Genomic DNA, 20285 nt, shown 5'->3' on the forward strand with positions numbered 1-20285 from the left:
GGGAGCCCCAGACTGCCTCCGAGAGTCACCCTAATGCTGCACATTACGAACAAATCTGCATCATTATAATACAAAAGACAGGCAAACCATTTTGTCATAATCATCAAGGTTTCTTTGCCAAGCAGTGAAGGGAAAGAACTCTTCTTCACTGCAGACGATCCTTGTGTCAGACTGAAACTCCCGTACATGATTTTCAATCTTTTTGACTCACTTGTGTAAACAAAGTGAGTCTATGTTTTAACCCGGTGTTCAGTTGTCTCTGTGTGTGTCTGTGTGTGTGTCTGTGTGTCCGTGGTAAACTTTAACATTGACATTTTCTCTGCAAATACTTTGTCAGTTGACACCAAATTAGGCATAAAAATAGGAAAACTCAGTTCTTTCCAGTCATTTTGTTTAAAACAATATTGCACCTCTGGGATGGGCACAAAATTTTTTTTTTAAAAGAAGCCAAATTATATGCAAACTGCATTTACTGTTATATTTATATTTTTTGTATTCTCTAAACTTGGTCCTTTATCTGATATTCTGACACAACAACAAGACCAGTCATTATCATTTTTTGTTCAAACAGGAACTTCTTTTGCTAAGCATGGAAGTTTTATTTATTTTGCAAACGTTTTGGTGCAGATAGTAAAAAAGGGAAATTAATCTGTAATTAATGCTAGGGGACTTAATTTGCTTTAAACTAATCTTTCTCATCTTAAACATTACATTTTGAAATTATACTCAATACATAAAAAGCTTGTGTGTTTTACTCTCAGTGTACAGGGCTTTCACTATGTTCATTCGCCCAAGTGGTCTTTTTTGGAAAATACTAAAATCAATACGACGAGTGGACTTTACAGATCTACTGGCTGAGCCCTGAAGGTCATGGGCAAAAATCAGTTGCGTACACATATTTATACACATTCAAAGTGCGTGCTCATATTCTTCGCAAACGACGACATTTTGTTTCAAGTTGTTGACCTGCCCGTTCAATCCTATATTCAATGGACAATACACGATAACGTGATGGAAAGGTGGAGAAGGAGACCGTTAAATATTTATTCAGAGAAAGATTTGTGAACGCCTCATCACTTACTGGATTATGCCCCAAACTGCCATGAAAATATCCACAGAATCAGTCGGAATTCACAGTTAAAAATTGTAAACCATGGAAGTTAATACCCTTTAACTGATCATGATGAAACGAAAAAATTTCCAGTCTCGTCTTTTCTCAAAATGAAGTCCTTTTCACTTCTTACGACGTTTAGAAGTACTTGTACTTGGCTCTACATGTTATTAGTTTAACAAAATACTAAATTTTCATATTAACTTTAAAACTATAAAACTAGAATGAACATAAAAGAGAAATTGAATCGACCGTGTCGTACTACATTCCCAGCGGGTGTAACTAAACCTGTACATCTATCTAGATCTAGAGAAAACGGCTAAATGTTGCAGTGTGATTGCAGCGATAGCCATGTCTCCTTTACTGCGGACTTAAAAAGAATTTTTTTATTGCCCTTAAAGATTTTTTGAATGCCTAAGATACACCCGAATAATATGATTTAAACAGCGTTCTCACTGCGAATACAGCAAATTGATTTATCGCCCTTTAAAAAAGTATGTTCAAATATTAAATTTTAGAACATCAGTTAAGGAGCCACAATAGTATAATGGGTAAGACAGTTTCTTCTCACCCGAACACGCAGGGTTCGAATCTGGTTAGGACTTCTTTTTTTTCTTTTTTTTTTAACCCGAAGCTTTATAATACAGAACGCATTTTAACGATTAGATTTTTTTTTTTTTTTTTTTTTTTAAGTGTATCACAAGTGAGTCTTGAAGGCCTTGCCTCTCTTGTTATCAGTTTGTTATAGAAATTTTTTTGGGGTGGGTAACATCACAGAGACCTGCTTGATGAACACACAGTGTGTCCTTTCAATTTTCAGAGCATTAGAGATGCATATCTATACATTATCAGAAACCTGGATATTCGTAAAGTTCGTATCATCCATCACAAAAAAATCAATGTTGACCAATCAAAGAAAAAACATCTGTATTGAGTCACACAAGTATTCATTCTTTAAGGTCATGCGTGAAGCCTGAAGCCAGAGTGTATGGCCGCTACTCCAAAGGTCAGGTTTTCGTAGGACACCATTCTGAAGCCACTACTGCGGATCATGTCCGAAAACTCCTCCTGGAAGGATGATAATAACGATGATCATGCTTATAATAATAATGATGATCATGCTAATAATGATAATGATTATAATGATAATCAAAAGAAAGGCTGCTCTACAGGCACGCACAGGTGAGGTAATATACTGGAGGTAGGTAACTAGCCGCATCTACTTCCGTTTTCTCCCCTTCAATAGGGTAGTAGTTTTGACAGGACGGGATCAGACCCCTGCCGGAGTCTGCACCAGTGGGTCACAGTATAGCATGTGTAATTTAAAAAAAATTAATTAAAAAAAAAAAAAGAAAGGTTGTACGGTGCCATAGCCTTTTATGGAAAACAGGGGCAGTGAATTCATATTCACTGTGTCTAAGGAAGGTAGGTCCCTATCCTCTCCTTCCACCGATTTTTAACCTTCACTGACCAAAGTCAGGTACCCATTCACACCTGGGAAGAGTGAGGAAAAGCGGAGTAAAATGCCCTTCTCAAGGACACAACACCATGCTGAAACATGGCTTCCAACCCTGATCACCGGTGAACACTGGATCACAAGTCTGCTAACCGATTAATCCACAGTGCCTCCTGTTATGTGGAGACATGACAGTTAAAAAAATAAAAAAGAAGTAGGAATGAATGATTTGGTCACCAACATGCATTGCTAGCAACACACAAACATTTATGTTTGAAGTGTAACATTTCTCACATTTCAAGTCAAGTCAAACTGATCTTTATTGAGGGTAAAAGAATAAGCTTATACAGCTTTTTTTTAACATCTTGCCCTCATGCGGATGTTCTTGCAAGAAGACATGCTGATAAATGTGTTTGTGCCTGTGGCATGTTAACCTTTCTTCCGTGCATACACACACAAACACACTAAACCACAAACACACACACAAGAACATACACATACTCAATTACAAACATATGAACACATAATCATGCACAAAAATAGAATTGAATAGTGAACAAATGTATGAATGCATGAAAGAAAAAAAAAGAATGAATGAAAAAAAAGCAAAAAAAAAAAGCTGACCTGATCAGGGAACTGTCGGATACTCTCCACAAGGTACTGGTATGATTTCCAGTCCCTTGCTATCACCTGGCCCATCACAGGTATCACGTTGAACGAATAGGTGTCGTACACACTGCAACATTTTGAATCCATAGTTGTCTTACACACTGAAACATTTTGACTCAATAGGTGTTGTACATACTGAAACATTCTGAATCAATAGTTGTCATACACACTGAAACATATTGAATGAATAGGTATCATAAACACTGAAAAATTTTGAATCAATAGATGTCTTACACACTGAAACATATTGAACGAACAGGTGTTGTACACACTGAAACATATTGAACGAATAGGTGTTGTACACACTGAAACATATTGAACAAATAGGTGTTGTACACACTGAAACATATTGAATGAATAGGTGTAGTACACACTGAAACATCTTGAATGAATAGGTGTAGTACACACTGAAACATATTGAATGAATAGGTGTAGTACACACTGAAACATCTTGAATGAATAGGTGTAGTACACACTGAAACATATTGAATGAAACATCTTGAATGAATAGGTGTAGTACACACTGAAACATCTTGAATGAATAGGTGCAGTATACACTGAAACATCTTGAATGAATAGATATAGTACACACTGAAACAGATTGAATGAATAGGTGTAGTACACACTGAAACATATTGAATGAATATGTGTAGTACACACTGAAATATTTTAAACAAATAAATGTCATATACTCTGAAACAAAATAAAGAATACTTCTTCTTTTTTTTTTAAATCATACACACTGAAACAAAGAAATGACTTGCACACCGAAGAATCCAACACACTGAAAAATAGCCAATCACACTGAAACAATAAGTCATACACACTGAAACAGAAAAACAGTGCCCCCTGAACTGGCCTTTCCTGCTGTTTGCTTATATCAAAGACTGATATCAGCTTATGGCTGGACCGACAGAGAGGTGAGAGCTGTATGATCAATGGTTTATCCACTGCAGTGGGAATTCATTTACAGCTTAGTTGGGGTTGATTTTTGTGTGTGAAGGACTATGAGTCCCAAACTAGGAGACAAGACTGACTGACTCTTAGTGCTGCAGCTTTGGAGGCTAGATGGCCTTTGGGAACCATACCAACACCGACTGTCCAAAAAGCCCTCTCGGATGAGAGAGTGGAGATGTAACTTGGGTAAGACTCCCCACTATAATCAAACTCTAGCCTATATAGTCAGGACAGTACCGTAAAGTTCGGTCTATAAGCTGCGACTTTTTACCCCAGCTTCAACCTCTGCGGCTTATACAATGATGCGGCTTATTTGCGGATTTTAACGATCCCGGGAGTGTCACGTTCTCGTCTATTCTTAGCTGCCCTTCAACTCACCAAAATCATGATTTCTGTCCATGAGCTTCAGGATAGTGTACTAACTGTTCACGTTTTATAAATTAAATCCGCACACATTAAAGCCTTCAGATCAGCATTTAGTTCTACTCTGCTCAAGCGTACACCCTCATCATGCCGAAAACGCGACGTTATGCCTATGATGCAGCCTTCAAATTGAAGGCGATCGACCTAGCAGACAACAGTGCAGGCGACGAACCAGCAGCGACCTCCACCTTCATGTTCATGAAGTGAAAGCGAGGCTGAAGTCAGTGACAAGATGGCGGAGGAAGCTGTGCTGGTTCTCTTCAACTCAAGACACTGAAGACGAAGATTTTAGTGGATTCCGTGAGCAGGATGACGTTGAATAAATGTGACTATCCCTAAATTATGGATCTTATTTTCGTTGTGTTTATTTATTATTTTATGTGTTCCGGTACCGGAAATAAGTGCGGCTTATAAGCCAGTGCGGCTTATGTATGTATAAAGTTCAATTTTTTCCAAAATTTAGTGGGTGCGGCATATATACCAGTGCGCTCAATAGACCGAACTTTACGGTAACTTGGGCAAGACACTCTCCACAATAATCGAACTCTAGACTAGACTGTCAGGACAGCAGCTGCCTCCTGTGGGACACTACGATCATACGTACCTTCTGAGGAGGGGGTTGGTGACCTGGCTGAACTCCAGGCACATGAAGCGACCCCCTGGCTTCAGCACTCTGTATGCCTCGTCCACCACCTGTGTCACAACAGTCACCACTCTCTGCTGTACTGCCCTCACCTCACACTGTAACCCTCAGTATATTGTTCTGTACTGTACTGTACTGTATTGTGTTGTACTGTATTCTACTGCATTGTATTGTATTACTCTTTTGTCACAACAGTCACCACTCTCTGCTGTACTGCCCTCACCTCACACTGTTACCCTCAGTATACTGTATTGTATTGTATTGTACTGTACTGTACTGTATTGCATTGTATTGTAAATTTGTATTGTGCTGCATTGTACTGTATATATATTGTACTGTACTGCATTACTCTTTTTGTCACAACAGTCACCACTGCTGTACCACCCTCATCTCAAGCTGTAACCCTCAGTGTACTCTATTTTATTGCACTGTATTGTATTACTCTTTTGTCACAACATATTTTTCCGTGTGAAATTAGGGCTGCTCTCCTGAGGGAGAGCACATTGCTACACTGACACTTTTGTTGCCATGGGTTCTTTTATGAGCATGCTGCACACGGGACCTCAGTTTATCCTCCCATACGAATGACTAGAGTCCAGACCACCACTCAAGGTCTAGTGGTGGGGGAGAAAATACTGCTGACTGTGGGATTCGAATCAGTGCGCTCAGGTTCTGTGGCTTTCTAGGCGGACACACTACCACTAGGCCAACACTGCACACGTCATGGAGGTGCCAATGTTCTGACTGGTTCCTACAGGTCCCACAGCCTTGTACACTCTGACACTCACCCCAGTCACAGCCAAACATTAGGAAGAGTCTCTCTGTCAAATTAACCTCAATACAAATGGGTTAAACAGCCATCACGGCAGTGAAATCACATCCACAGTGTTCAGGGCTCAGCACAAAAAGGCAGGACCCAATCCTCTCCTTCCAGCATTTTCACCTTCCAAGACCAAAGTTAGGTACCCATTAACACATGTAGGCGTCAGTGAAGAAAATCAAAGTAAAGTGCCTTTTCTGAGGACATAACACCATGCCGAAAAGGGGCCTTGCCCCCTGATCCATGGTGAATACCAGATGTGAAATCCAAAGCCTAACCAATTCTGCTATGGCACCTCTGACTGGTTTCCAAAGTTAGTATTATGCTCCTTGTTTGGTTGAATATACTTTACCATGTCAAACTGATGCAAGCTAGGTCAACACAGCAAACTGACAGGCAAGTCTAACATGGTACAGTATACGAGTATACGACACCAAACTGTCATGAATGTGTAAGTAAACACACATGACAATATAGTCACATGTATATACACACAACCACGCAAAATGCATACTCTCAGAAACATTCACACACACACACACACAAAAAAAAAAACAACCCACAAAGAAACACTGAAAGAGCAAAGACTGTTTGATACCTGTAACAGTTTAGAAGACAAGATCCACCTTTTAGACAACTGTGTAAGAGTAAGACACAATATTTATCGACACAAATTCCAAATCGATATGTCTTTCAAATGCTAAGCCCAGTGAATTGATCTTACTAAAAGAATCACAGCCAAGGCTGGCGAAATTTGTTCACGAATGATTTCTTTTCTTGATATGCTCATGTTTATGTTTTATTGTGTCTTATAAACCTTAAGGTTTTGTGACAACAAAATATTCTATTCTATTCTATTCTATTCATACATACACACCCCTCTTTCTCTCAAGTCAAACACACACACAACATATTCATACAAACATTTAGGGAGAAACAGATAGAAAAAAAATGCACAGTGCATCACGGTCACTTCTTTTTTGGTTTGTTCTGATGGAAGACAGCTATGGGAAGTGTCAGCATACCAAAATCCTCCACACAACTGGCTGACTCCTATAAACCATCTTCCTCATTTCCTCAAGCACATCACATCTGTAAAGAAAAACAAAAAAAACAGCCCTCATACCACATTATTTACCACTCACTTGTCCACTCTCTGTGTGTACACAGTTGCTGAAAAAAACAACAACCCCAATGTCACCTAAAGATAAGCTTTAACACATTTCTGACCAAGCAAAATCTGATGAACTGCTGTCCCTGGACCCCAAGTCATTTTGACTACAGCAGTCAACGCCACTGTAGAGCGGTACAAAAATCTCACTTTGCCATAATTTCAAACAGATTTTCAAACACTAAATTCACAGGATGTTCAGAGGGTAGTTTTCCCATGACACTCTTGTACAGTTAAGGCCTACATATGTCCCTTGTCCACAGCAACAACCAAAACCCAAAGTAGAAGTCATGACGAACAATTTTTCAGCTGTGGCCCCCAATTAAAATTTCACAGGTACGACAATTTGTCAGCCACTGTCTAGAATATGTTAACAACTTCTTGCCACTGAGAAAAACTTTCATTCTGCAAATGACCAAGCTGACAGGCCCTCCTAACTTCCTTCCTCCCAACGTGCCAAAAAAAAAAAAAAGAAAACAAAACTGAGCACCAATAGAGCTTACCTGTTGCACGTTGGTGCAGTTTCGAATACCGAATGCTATGGTGTAAGCATCGAAGGAGCAGTCTGAGAAAGGAAGGCTCTCAGCATTGCCCTGCACCCATGAAATGCCTGCAGAAAAACCATCATCATAGACGTCAGCTATGCAGTTACTCATATGCACATTCACACGCACTATGTGGCTATGTGCGCTGCCCATTTGCACATTCACACGCACACAAACACATTAAAAACAACTAATGCTAACATGCAAATATCTTTCTTTCACATTATTGTCAATACTCAAACTTTTGAATATAAATATCAGTCAAACAGAGGCTAAGGTTCAATGGCTTCAGGTCTACAAAGAGATCCCATATTTAAACTGCAGAAAACATCAGCTGCCATAGTGAAATGGTTACATGAATAGATGACTGGAACAATGTGGATTCAAGTATATCAGATGTGAGATTTTGGCTTGTGGCCAGTTTCTTCACAGAAATGAGAGTAGCTATGGGCTCAAATGGGAAAACTGGGATCATTGTTAAGGGTCATCCACTTTGCAAATGTTTCTTTAGGAGTCTTGCACAAAGTTCATGACTAACACAGTCTGAATCTTTGAAGGCCAGTTAACACCAGAAACACTCAGTCTGACTCCTCCACTAATGACTGGTTTCAGTAGATGGCTTAGGGCCGCGTCCTATGTATGTTGAAACAGAGCAGGTAATACTGAACCTCAGAGGTGACTCAGCAGCAGTGAAGAGTCTCCTCTGATGTGTTGCCTCCTGGCTGCCTGGCACTGCTTCCTTTGGACCATACATAGCACTGCACAACACTGTACTGCACTGCACTGTACTGCGCTGTACCTTCCTGCACTTTCTAGACTTAAATGCACTTTACTGCACTGCACTGCATTTGACTACACTGTACTTTAATGCACTGCACAATACTACACTGTACTGTATTTTGCTGCACTTGGCTGCACTATACTACACTGTACTTAACGCACTTCATTTTACTGTACTGCACTTTACAGCACTGTATTTCACTCCACTTTACAGCACTGCACTTTACCGCATGGCACATTATTTCACTTGACTGGACTTTATTTCACTGTAATGCACTTTCACCGCACTACTCTTTATTGCACTTTGTTTCACTCCACTTTCCTGCGCTCACTGCACTTTATTGTACTTTTCTTCATTTCATGGCACTATGCTGTGCTGCACTGCACTTTATTACACTGCACTGAGATATTTCACTGCACTGCACTTTAGTGCTTTATATTTCACTGCACTACACTTTCCAGCACTTTATTTCACTGCACAGCACTGCATTTCACTACACTGTACTTCATTGCTTTTTGTTTTACTACACTGCACTTAACTGCACTTTACTGTAATGTACTTTACTGTATTGCAGTGCAGTGCACTGTGCTGTTCTTACTGTCACACCTGGTCTCACCTGAAGTCAGGCCCTGTTTCTCTGCCCGCTGCTTCCCCACATCCAGCATGGCTTGATTGATATCCAGCACTGTCACATGAGTCTGCCCGCCCCCCTCCTTTCCTCTCCCCCTGCTCTCCTCCTCATCCGATGACGACGACGATGACGACGAAGATTCATCATACTGACTCTTGGCTGGGTCAACGTACACTTGGGCTTCCACCTCCCGTGGCAAGGGGATGTCGAAATCGTTTCACGTTCTGCTGGCTGCCTGTAGATTGGCTCTCTATGTACTGAAGGAATCGGAAGGCAATGTCTCCTGAATATCGGCAAAAGAAAGATATAGGTCTATAATTACGGTCAATGACATTGAAGAAAGGAGTGAAAAAATAAAATAGCAAATGATGAATCATAATTTAAAATAAAAAAAATAAAGAATGAGTATGAATGCTTTTAAAATCGCTTTACAAAAATCTAAAACAATTTGAGATACACATTTGTGCACGCATGCACATAAGCACACAAGCATGCAAGCACACTCACCTAAACAAACAATGAATATATATATCATTCTGGTACCTGCTCTACCCTACAAAATGGTGAATATTATTCCCAAACCTATTCCACCCTACAAAACAGTGAATAATATTCCGGAACCTGTTCCACCCTACAAAACAGTGAATAATACTCCGGAACCTATTCCACCCTACAAAACAGTGAATAATATTCTAGTACCTGTTCCACCCTACAAAACAGTGAATAATACTCCGGAACCTATTCCACCCTACAAAACAGTGAATAATATTCTGGTACCTGTTCCACCCTACAAAACAGTGAATAATATTCTGGTACCTGTTCCACCCTACAAAACAGTGAATAATATTCTAGTACCTGTTCCACCCTACAAAACAGTGAATAATATTCTGGTACCTGCTCCACCCTACAAAACAGTGAATAATATTCTGGTACCTGCTCCACCCTACAAAACAGTGAATAATATTCTGGTACCTGCTCCACCCTACAAAACAGTGAATAATATTCTGGTACCTGCTCCACCCTACAAAACAGTGAATAATAATAATATTCTGGTACCTGTTCCACCCTACAAAACATTGAATAATATTCCGGAACCTATTCCACCCTACAAAACAGTGAATAATATTCTGGTACCTGTTCCACCCTACAAAACAGTGAATAATATTCTGGTACCTGCTCCACCCTACAAAACAGTGAATAATATTCTGGTACCTGCTCCACCCTACAAAACAGTGAATAATATTCTGGTACCTGTTCCACCCTACAAAACAGTGAATAATATTCTAGTACCTGTTCCACCCTACAAAACAGTGAATAATATTCCGGTACCTGTTCCACCCTACAAAACAGTGAATAATATTCCGGTACCTGTTCCACCCTATGAAACAGTGAATAATATTCCGGTACCTGTTCCACCCTACAAAACAGTGAATAATATTCCGGTACCTGTACCACCAGCAACATCAATCAGTTTGGTGCCTGCAGTAGGTGACAGTCGCCTCATGAAGTGATCCTTCCACAAACGATGAACCCCTCCACTCATCACATCATTCATCAGGTCGTAGTTGCCAGCAACATTCTCAAAGACTTCGTAGACTGGAAAGACAGAAAACTTCTAAAATTCAGACAAACTGTTCTTCAGTTCAATTCATTTTTACATAATACATCTTATAATAATAGATTATATGTATGATGCTGTTCTTTAAATGAATTTTTTTACAAAACATATCTTACAATAATACTCTTTATATATATATATATATATATATATATATATATATATATATATATATATATATATATATATATATATTTCAAGTATGAATGATGCTTTTCTTTACATCAATTTTTTACATGATATATGTTATAAAAACATATTATATGTATAACACATACTTATCCATATCCATCTCTACATTTATAAGGCTATAGGAGGCACTGTGACAGAATGGGTTAGGCACTGAACTTCTGTTGACCAGTGATCAGGGTTTGAGGCCCGTTTTGACCTGGTGCTGGGTCCCCAGGGAAAGGTATTTCACTCCATTTTTCCTCCCCACTGCACCCCGATGCATCAACAGGTAACTTGACTTCAGTCTGAGAAGGCTAAAGTGGTGCAACTTGGAAGGAGAGGATTGAGCCCTGACTTCCTTTGCCTTGGCCCTTGCCCTTATACTATAGGTGTAAGAGGCTATGGAACCTTTAACCTTGGTCATTGAACAGGTACACAAAAACACACTGGAGAAAAGACTTTAGAGAGATAACACTTTTGGATGGTCAAGCTCTGAACTCTGGCACCAGACGGCCTGAACACCCTGGACTGAAGTCAAAGTAACAACTCCAACAACCCCCCCCCCACCCCCAACCTTACTTCCCCCCTAACCCTCTCCTTCTGCTGTACATGCTTACATGGGAAAAAAACAACAACAAAACATCAGATCTATGATGTATCCCTGAGAAGACCTAAGGAAAGAACTAAGACGAATCAGTCTATACTCCAGACGAAGGTGGTAAAGAACCACTCAAATATTGAGTGAGACACATCACTTGTTTGAGTTGTTTTTAATTAGATTACAATAACATGGATAGATACAGAGAGCGAGAGCGATATATATATATATATATATATATATATACTGAGATAAATGGATAGATGTAAAATCCTGTTGCATGTATTTGATCAAATTTTGATATGTTCTGTCCATGGTGCGATATAAAAGCACCCATCCTGATTTCCACAGCCATGCCAAAGTTCATTCTGCCATAGCTCATGGCAGTTCCACTGCCATAAGTCCACATCTGCACATGGGCTGTGGAAAAACACACACACACACACACACACACACACACACACACACACGCACGCACACACGCACACACGCACGCACACAGACTGAGAGAGAGACAGAGACTGATAGACAGAGAGTGAGCAAGAAGGAGGGAGAATAAAAGGGAGCGAGAGAGAGAGACAGATAGAGACAGAGACGAAGGGAGACAGAGACAATGGGACATCCAGACTGACAGACACACACAGAGAGAGAAAAAATGGAAACTGCAAATTACGTCGGGAAATAAAACAAGCACTTTGTGAATGAACTCTAGATCATTGATCATGACCAGCAATACAGTAGGTATGATGGATCAACTCCAGTGGACCTCCCTTCAACAACACCGCCGCGCCAGCGGACTTGCCATGCTGTACAAGATACAGAGCAGCCTGGCATGCGTTAGGTGTGACCGCCTCAAACCCCTGACTGCAAGTGCAAGCAACAGAAGAACATACCACACAAACCAGTACCAGCGGTCACATGCTGCACAGATTACAGAAACTACTCCTTTCCCCCCATGAATCATCCGTGACTGGAATGCCCTCCCTGCTCAGACCATCCAGTCCCCCTCCTTGGACACCTTCATCCCCAAGGTGTCCAGATCCCTGTAAACACTAAACCTCTCTGCCTTTTTTTTTTTTTTTTTTTTTAATTGGTGGTGTGGCGATTTGCAGGCCTGCAGCTTCACTTAGGTTGCTGCAAGGCCTTGGGCCTGAAGGCCTGAGTGCAGCTCCACATGCACCTGCACCTTAACCATTAGGAGAGCCAAAATCCTCCCCCCCCCCCCCCCCCCCCCCTCCCCAAGACGCATGTGGCAACAGTTACAGCAAAGGCTTACAAGATACAATCAAGCGTTCTTTTGACTACCTATTTTAAGACCTGTTTGTTCAATTGTTCAAATCCCTGGTTAGACACATTTTGGAATATGGACATTTGGTCTTGAACCCGCAGTCAAAAACATTGTGCAGGGAGGTGGAAGACGGCCACCAATGGGCAACGAAATTGACTGGTTATTTGAAGAAGAAGCCTTATCATGAAAGACTGGCTTTCTTTAAGCTACCTAGTCTAGAACACAGGAGGCAGCGGGGAGATATGATTGATTGCTATAGTGTAAATACATACATGGAACCTACAAGACCACAAATCCCGAACTATCACCTGCAGTAAGTAGTCACAGAAGAGGTAACAGTTTAATGCAAAATAAATCACATTGTAGACTAAAAGTGCACAGTTCCTTCTTTACTGAGTGAGTCATTAATAAATGGAACAGTTTGCCAGGCTGTGTTGTGACTGCCCCAGCCATGTCATCTTTCAAGACTTGGTTTGACACTCATTGGGCCAACTCTCCAACTCCAAGTATTTATGATCCATTATGCTATCATTAAGCAACGCATGCTGGTATACTGTATCTAACTGAACGACGAACAGGCCTTCGCAGGCCTCAAACGTCTGGTTCCAGTTCCATTTCAAGTTCGTATCGGTCGGCCGGTATCGTTTTGGCCTCAGCCCACTGACATAGGTGCCAGAGTAATCAAGTTTGACTGTGGGCCCTGAACACTGAAGAAGAAGACACAAGCAGTGACAAACCTTTGTGTTCTTTCTCTTCTTCTGGAACTGATTGAAAACCAAAATGTGTCTGTCTCGGATTCGCAGACTCATGATTTTGTGGCACAGATACTGAAAATCTTTTTACACAGGCACTGCAAACACGCAAACGCGTCGACAAACATGATAACAGCATGCGAGCAGAAGGTCTTGCCAAAGGCGCAGCCATGTTGAAACCGGCAGGGGAGTGTTTCTAATTATTTAAGTTATATTTCTATATTCTAAACACTATCGATCTAATCTGTGGTCTATTCGGTTGTTAAACAGAAACAAAATAGTTTTAGGTGGAGCAAATATACATTAGGATATGTTTTGATATGTTAAGCTGTTTCTTTATAAGTAAATTTCTTTTTCAATCGTGTGTTAGATATGGAATAGCCTAAATCATCCCTCTAATGTTTGAAAATGGCCGTCAGCATGTCACGGAGAGATGCGACAGCTTGTTTTGAACGTTGCTACAGTAAATTGATGGTGTTTGTTTTCAAGGAGGACGATGCGACGAGGGTCAGCCTGAATCTGCTATTAGATGAGCTTATAGCTCTTGACTGCAATTCGCTTGGAGCAAGTAACGAGGTAAATCCACATAGATTCCATCAGTGTGAGTCAGAATACAGTATTACGTTACTCAGTATTCTTTGGTTTCTTCTTTTTCTTCTTCTTCCACTAGACGACCAACATCAGTATGTTGATAAAAACTGTCGTGTTATGGGAGGTTGCTGTTGGGCGCAATTCAGCTGGGCTACCGAGGGATGTACTATTAACTGAGAGGGGGGATGGGGCGCAGTCCATTGGTGTGTTCGCATCTCCAGCTAGGCCAATTCCGGAATTCGGCTACCGTAGCGGTCCCCAGGAATACGCCTGACCAGCACAGCCCTAGCCTTCTACAACACTACTTACCAGTGGGGGGGAAAGAACAGAAGAAAAAAAGTGGGAGTGGGTGGACTTGCTGGCAGGTGGTGGACTAATCAGAAGTGTTTAAAGTGGTGGCGGGGGTGGGCGGTGGGGGTGTAAGTCTACTGTCTTGTGTCACACAGGCAGGATGTGAGTCTGGATTTGAAGCAGTCCAGCGACTCTGCTGTGACAACCTCCTGGGGCAGTGTGTTCCATTCCAGGATGGTACAGGGGAAGAAAGACATCTGCTCTCCGTCCTGCAGGCAAGGATGTCGTACTGGAGCTCAGCGTACTGTCTGATGGTGTTGGTAGGTAGACTGAGCTGATGGAGATGAGACCATGGTGGAACTTATAAAACATCTCCAGGCGAGATGTTTTTTCTTCTGACTTGTAGGGGGTACCAGTTGAGGGAGCTAAGGGTGGAGATGACACAAGACGTCTGTTAATGTCAGTTTGTGACCGTCTTGCTGCCCAGCACCGGACCTTTTCAATGGCCTGGATGTCACTGGCTGTATAGGGATCCTACAGAGATGCAGCATACTCAAGGATAGGTCGAACAAGGGTATTGTAGTTGTACACAGTTTTCTTTGTCTTCTTGTTTCCTATCTTCAAGTTGCGCCAAAGAAAGCCTGAGGTCTTGTTGGCTTTGATGGTTGTAGAATTGATGTGGGATCCCTTGTGTAGGTCGTCTTGGATGTTCACACCAAGATATTTTGTGGTGTTGACATTTTCCAGAGGATGGCCATGGAGTTTGTAGTTTGGTACAATCTTTTTCTTCTTTCTGCTGACACTCAAGGTGGAGCGCTTTTGTGGGTGATCGTCCTCTTCGGAAGCCGTGTTGTTCTGGGCAGAGAATACCATTGCTGTCCAGGTATGTCATAATGTGGCTGGCGATAATGTGCTCCATCATTTTGCAGGCTACGCATGTGAGGGAGGCTGGTCGATAGTTTTCTGCCATATATCGTTCTCCCTTCTTGAAGACAGGTGTGATGAAAGCCTGCTTCCAGTCATGTGGCAGTGTTCCTGTGTTGTAGGAACTGCGAAAGAGCAGAGTGAAGGCTGGGGCAATCTCCTCAGCAACTGTCTTTAGGAGCCTGGTTGTGATGCCATCAGGTCCACAGGCTTTCTAATGGGGTTCAGTCTGAGAAGCAGCTTTCTTATTCCTTCCTCTGTACTGTTGATGTTGCTGCATGTGGGATAGTGGGGTATGTCAGGTAGTAAGGGATATCATTGGTTGAAGTCATCGGCTGTGATGTCTTACTTGCAGCTAAAGACAGACTGGAACTGTTTGTTCAGGACTTGAGCTTGTTCCTTTGGGTCAGTGATAAGCCTTCCTGCATATTTGAGAGCAGAGACGCCAGAGCCTTCAGTCCTTCTTGCTTTAATAAAGCTCCAGAACTTCTTTTTCGGTGCTGTTTGGCCTGGGGTGTCTGTGTTTAGGGGTCCTTTTCAAAGTTTTCGCTTTAAAAACCAAGGAATATCTGCTCTCAGTTAAAGAATCAAACACAGTGTATGGGCATTGTATAATACATTGCTATTTAGTTCACATATATAATGAATTCTGTTATATGTATTGGTTGATGTGTGTGGTTTTTGCTTTCTTAGTTTCTATCAGTGATAAGATTTGAGTGAACTTGAATTAAATAGGGAGAACATTTACATAGTCTTTCTTGAGACAAATCAGCAATGAGTAAGGAATTCCACAAGCAGACATGATCACCTTCAAATGGTGAATGTGAACAGACACTATCTGAACTGAAGTAACTCTGCAGCAGGCAACAGTAGAAGGGCCTCCTGATTTGTGGCCATACTGTGGCCTTACATTAGGGTTCCCTCAAGAGTCACCACCCAGAGGGTTCCCATTAACACAATTATGTGCATCCATAAAAGCAAAACATATATATGCACTAAACATTAGTCATGCAGGAAGCCCTGAAAATTATAATTTTTCAAGCTGTAACACGAGTTGTTAAAAGAAATAAGCTTCAGTGTAATGTTACAAAACAGAAAATGAGCCAGCACATTATTGTCAAGTTCAGAAATGCCTGCGCGTATGAAAGCATGGCAGGCCAAAAATCTGTGCACTGATTGATGCTGACAGAACAAAAACTGAAAAAAAACCCAAACCAACTGTAATGATGCAAGGCTATTCAACAGGACAATGTTTACCTGTCTTTGTGAACGCTTATGATGATGGCTCATGATGATAATTTATAACAATGGCTGTAGGCAAATAGCTGAGTTCAGAGTTGTCATGAACCGCAAACCTGTTGCTCCTGTCTGTCTTTCAGTGTGTGGGTGTGGGTGTGTGTTTGTGCATGTATCTGTGCACACATTTGTATGTGTGTACACATGTATGTACATTGTGTTTGCATTTGTGTGTGTTTACAGAACAAATTATTTTTGTATTGCCATGATTATTCTTGAAGTTGATAAGGATGATAAGAACCGTGTATCACTGGTATCAGTCTATGATCTATCCAGGAATCCTGCAGTTCTGGGACCTTCTTATCAACAGCATGAAGTAGTCCCTGGGGACTCCTTGTCTTTCTAATGCGAGCCCTGACTGACGTCACTCTGATTTAACAAGTTCATTGAATTTCTGTGAAGTTTCTTGCCATTTTTTTAAAATTTGTTTTTATTGGTTTTGTTTGTTTGTTTGCCTTTCCAGGCTGGAAACAATGTACTTAAGAAGCTGAGTACCCTGATTCCTCAAATGCATGAACGATTGGTGACCAAAGTTTGCTATGTCATCCACAACTTCATCAAATATAAACTTGTAAGTACATTAACAAAATTAATAATAATAATAATAATAATGATAATAACAATGATAATAATAATAATAATGATAATAATAATAATAATAATAATAATGCACATTTATATTGCACCTTTCTCTGTAAGAGTTCAGGGCGATTTACATTAAAAAAAAAAAAAAAAACAAAAAAAACAAATTACATGAATCATTCATGACCACTCTTTCTCACATTTTTTTTTTAATGAAGTGGTTGGTTTGTTTAGTTACTATTACTGTATTAGAATGGTGCAGCGAATGAAAGCTGCATAGTTGGTGACATTTACAATCACCAGTGTATTTTTTTAGATGGTGTATGACGTCATATCAGTCCCACTCTACACCGCAGTGCTTGTTGTGAAGGTTCAGCGACTGGGCATGGAGACCAGCCGGGCACTGACAGACTTCACGGTACAGGCCCTGAGGATGGGTCCTGAATGGTCCATTGCTGAGGTTCTTCGGGCTGTGGCCATTCTTATGGAGGACCACTGCGAACCCTTCCTCAGAGTGAGCCCCCCTGAATTGTTGTTGTTGTTGTTGTCTTTGGTGATGGTGGTTGTGAGGAGTTGTTGCTGTTTTCTTTGCGTGTTTGTGAGTGTGTGTGTGTGTGTGAGTCTGTTTGCGTCTGTGTTTTTGTGTTGGTGTGTGTGTGTGTGTGTGTGTATCTTATTTTTGTTTTTAATGGAAGTCTACGTTTTGCCGACGACATTGATGGACTGGCTGGAAAAGAAGAAGAACTGGCAAGCCTGGTCAAACATCTAGACAAAGCCTCCACATCGTATGGAATGCAAATCAGTGCGGAGAAAACCAAACTGATGACTAACAACACCAACGGCATCAGCATTGACATCAAAGTCAACGACGAAAACAGTCCACAGCTTCAAATATCTGGGAGCAATCGTGTCAGATGAAGGATCTAAACCAGAAGTACTCTCGAGAATTGCCCAAACAACAATGGCACTCAACAAGCTGAACACCATCTGGAACAACAAAAACATCGCTCTCAGCTCAAAAATCAGACTGATGCGTTCCCTGGTTATATCAATATTGCTCTACGCCTGCGAGACTTGGACCCTGACTGCGGACATCGAGAGAAGAATCCAAGCTGTCGAGATGAGATGCTTTCGTAGACTACTTGGCATCTCCTACAGAGACCACATCACTAACACGGAAGTGAAGAACAGAATCAAGCAAAGTATTGGACCCTACGAAGACCTTCTGTCCATAGTGAAAAAACGCAAACTTAGGTGGTATGGACACATCTCCCGATCATCTGGTCTTGCCAAAACGTTCCTGCAAGGCACCGTACAAGGAGGCAGAAGGAGAGGACGGCAGAAGAAGAGATGGGAAGACAACATCCAGGGGTGGACAGGCTTGACGCTCGGTGACGCCCTGAGGAAATCAGAAAACCGTGAAGAGTGGAGAGGGGTGGTGGCCAGGTCAGCAGCGGTGCCCCAACGGTCTGAACCCAGACTACGGGAGAGGTGAAGGTGAAGGTGAAGGAAGTCACAGAGCATGGTATACTATAAGTAAATTACAGTTCCACGATGTACATATGCCCAAGTACTGAATTGGAAGAACCGGGAAGTAAGAACAGAGTGTTAGAATCATCTTTCTTGGCAGAAAGAACCCAGAGATTTGTTTAGATTCTTCTTTCTTCATTAACTCCCCAGGATAGTGTTAGCTGTTATTGCTTGGATTCAAAACTCATTTCAAAAAGACAACTTAAAAAAAAAAAAAAAAAAGGTAAATACTAGTAAAATAGATAAAACATTTTAATTATATTTTGAAAGTAGTTTGTCTCAGAATTAATTAAACTTTTAACAAGCTCATGATGATGTATTTTTTTTTGCTTTTTTTTTTATTTTTAAATATAAATCTCGAAACAAAATCATTTGCAGCAGAACAAAAAGATGTAACTTTTGTTTGATGAAGTATTTTGAAGACTTGACAGTTGGGAAGTGCAATATGAAGGTGTAAGGAGACCCTTCACTGCTGCTGCTGACACATGCATCTGTAGTGATGATTCCTCTGGATCTCCCTCACTTACCAGCACTGTCCTCTTTCAAAACAAACTTGAAAACCCACCTGTTCAAACAGGCCTTTGGCTGTAATGAAGCATAGCTAATTGTCTGCATTCTTCCTCCTCCTGCCCACCCCACTTTACCCTGTACTGAAATCGACATGTGTGTGTGTGTGTGTCTGTGGGTGGGTGTTTGTGTGTGCGCGAGCATATGTGCACGCGTGAGTGTGTGTGCACGTGCATGTGTGCATGTGTAGGGTAATTTTGTTGTGTTTGTGTGTGTGTGTGTGTGTGTGTGATTGTCCATATCTGCAACTTGTAGTATTTTCTTGGTGTATCTAGATGCACATATTTTTGTTTTTTCAAGTGTAGAAGTATGTTGTTGTGCACTGTTGTATATATATTGTTTCATGAAAGGCGCTTGGAGCCCATTATATGGGGAGTTTGCGCCATATAAGTACAATATACTTGACGACGTTTCAGCATGAAGATTTCCTGGTGGGGAAGACGGGACTGCTGGTCCACATCATCACGTCACCCGAACCTGACGTGGCCACACTGGCAGAGGCCACACACTGTCTCCGAAGTCTGGCCATCAGGTAGGGGCACTGATTGATGATGATGATAATGATGATGATGATGATGATGGCCACACTGGCAGAGGCCACACACTGTCTCCGAAGTCTGGCCATCAGGTAGGGGCACTGACTGACATTAGGTTAGTTGTTCAAAAATAGTAATAATGATGATGATGATAATCATGATCATGATCATGATGGCTACACTGTCAGAGGCCACACACTGTCTGCGAAGTCTGGCCGTCAGGTAGGGGCACTGATTGACACTAGGCCAGTTGTTTGATAATAGTAATAATAATGATGATGATGATGATGATGTTGTTGGCCACACTGGCAGAGGCCACACACTGCTAAGTCTG

At 41.2% G+C, this 20285-nt stretch overlaps 2 protein-coding genes across 3 annotated transcripts in view; one reads left to right on the plus strand and one right to left on the minus strand.

Moving 5' to 3' along the window:
- Positions 1-272: 272 nt before the first annotated feature.
- LOC143302172 (ubiquinone/menaquinone biosynthesis C-methyltransferase UbiE-like) lies at positions 273-13812 on the minus strand. The gene is given in 8 exon segments (XM_076616711.1): positions 273-2179; positions 3192-3303; positions 5221-5309; positions 7754-7860; positions 9193-9421; positions 9423-9490; positions 10654-10803; positions 13620-13812. Coding segments are annotated over 8 exon segments (1050 nt in total). The 5' UTR covers positions 13807-13812; the 3' UTR covers positions 273-2071.
- Positions 13813-14054: 242 nt separating this feature from the next.
- Positions 14055-20285, plus strand: part of LOC143274595 (HEAT repeat-containing protein 6-like) — a 51500-nt gene continuing 45269 nt past the window's right edge. For both annotated transcript variants that reach the window (XM_076578456.1, XM_076578457.1), the window contains exons 1-4: positions 14055-14210; positions 17200-17307; positions 17689-17832; positions 19832-19947. In XM_076578456.1, coding sequence (XP_076434571.1) covers positions 14055-14210; positions 17200-17307; positions 17689-17832; positions 19832-19947 — 524 coding nt within the window. The remainder of the gene's footprint in view (positions 14211-17199; positions 17308-17688; positions 17833-19831; positions 19948-20285) is intronic.

Source organism: Babylonia areolata, chromosome 29, assembly GCF_041734735.1.
Source record: "Babylonia areolata isolate BAREFJ2019XMU chromosome 29, ASM4173473v1, whole genome shotgun sequence".
Taxonomy (NCBI): domain Eukaryota; kingdom Metazoa; phylum Mollusca; class Gastropoda; order Neogastropoda; family Buccinidae; genus Babylonia; species Babylonia areolata.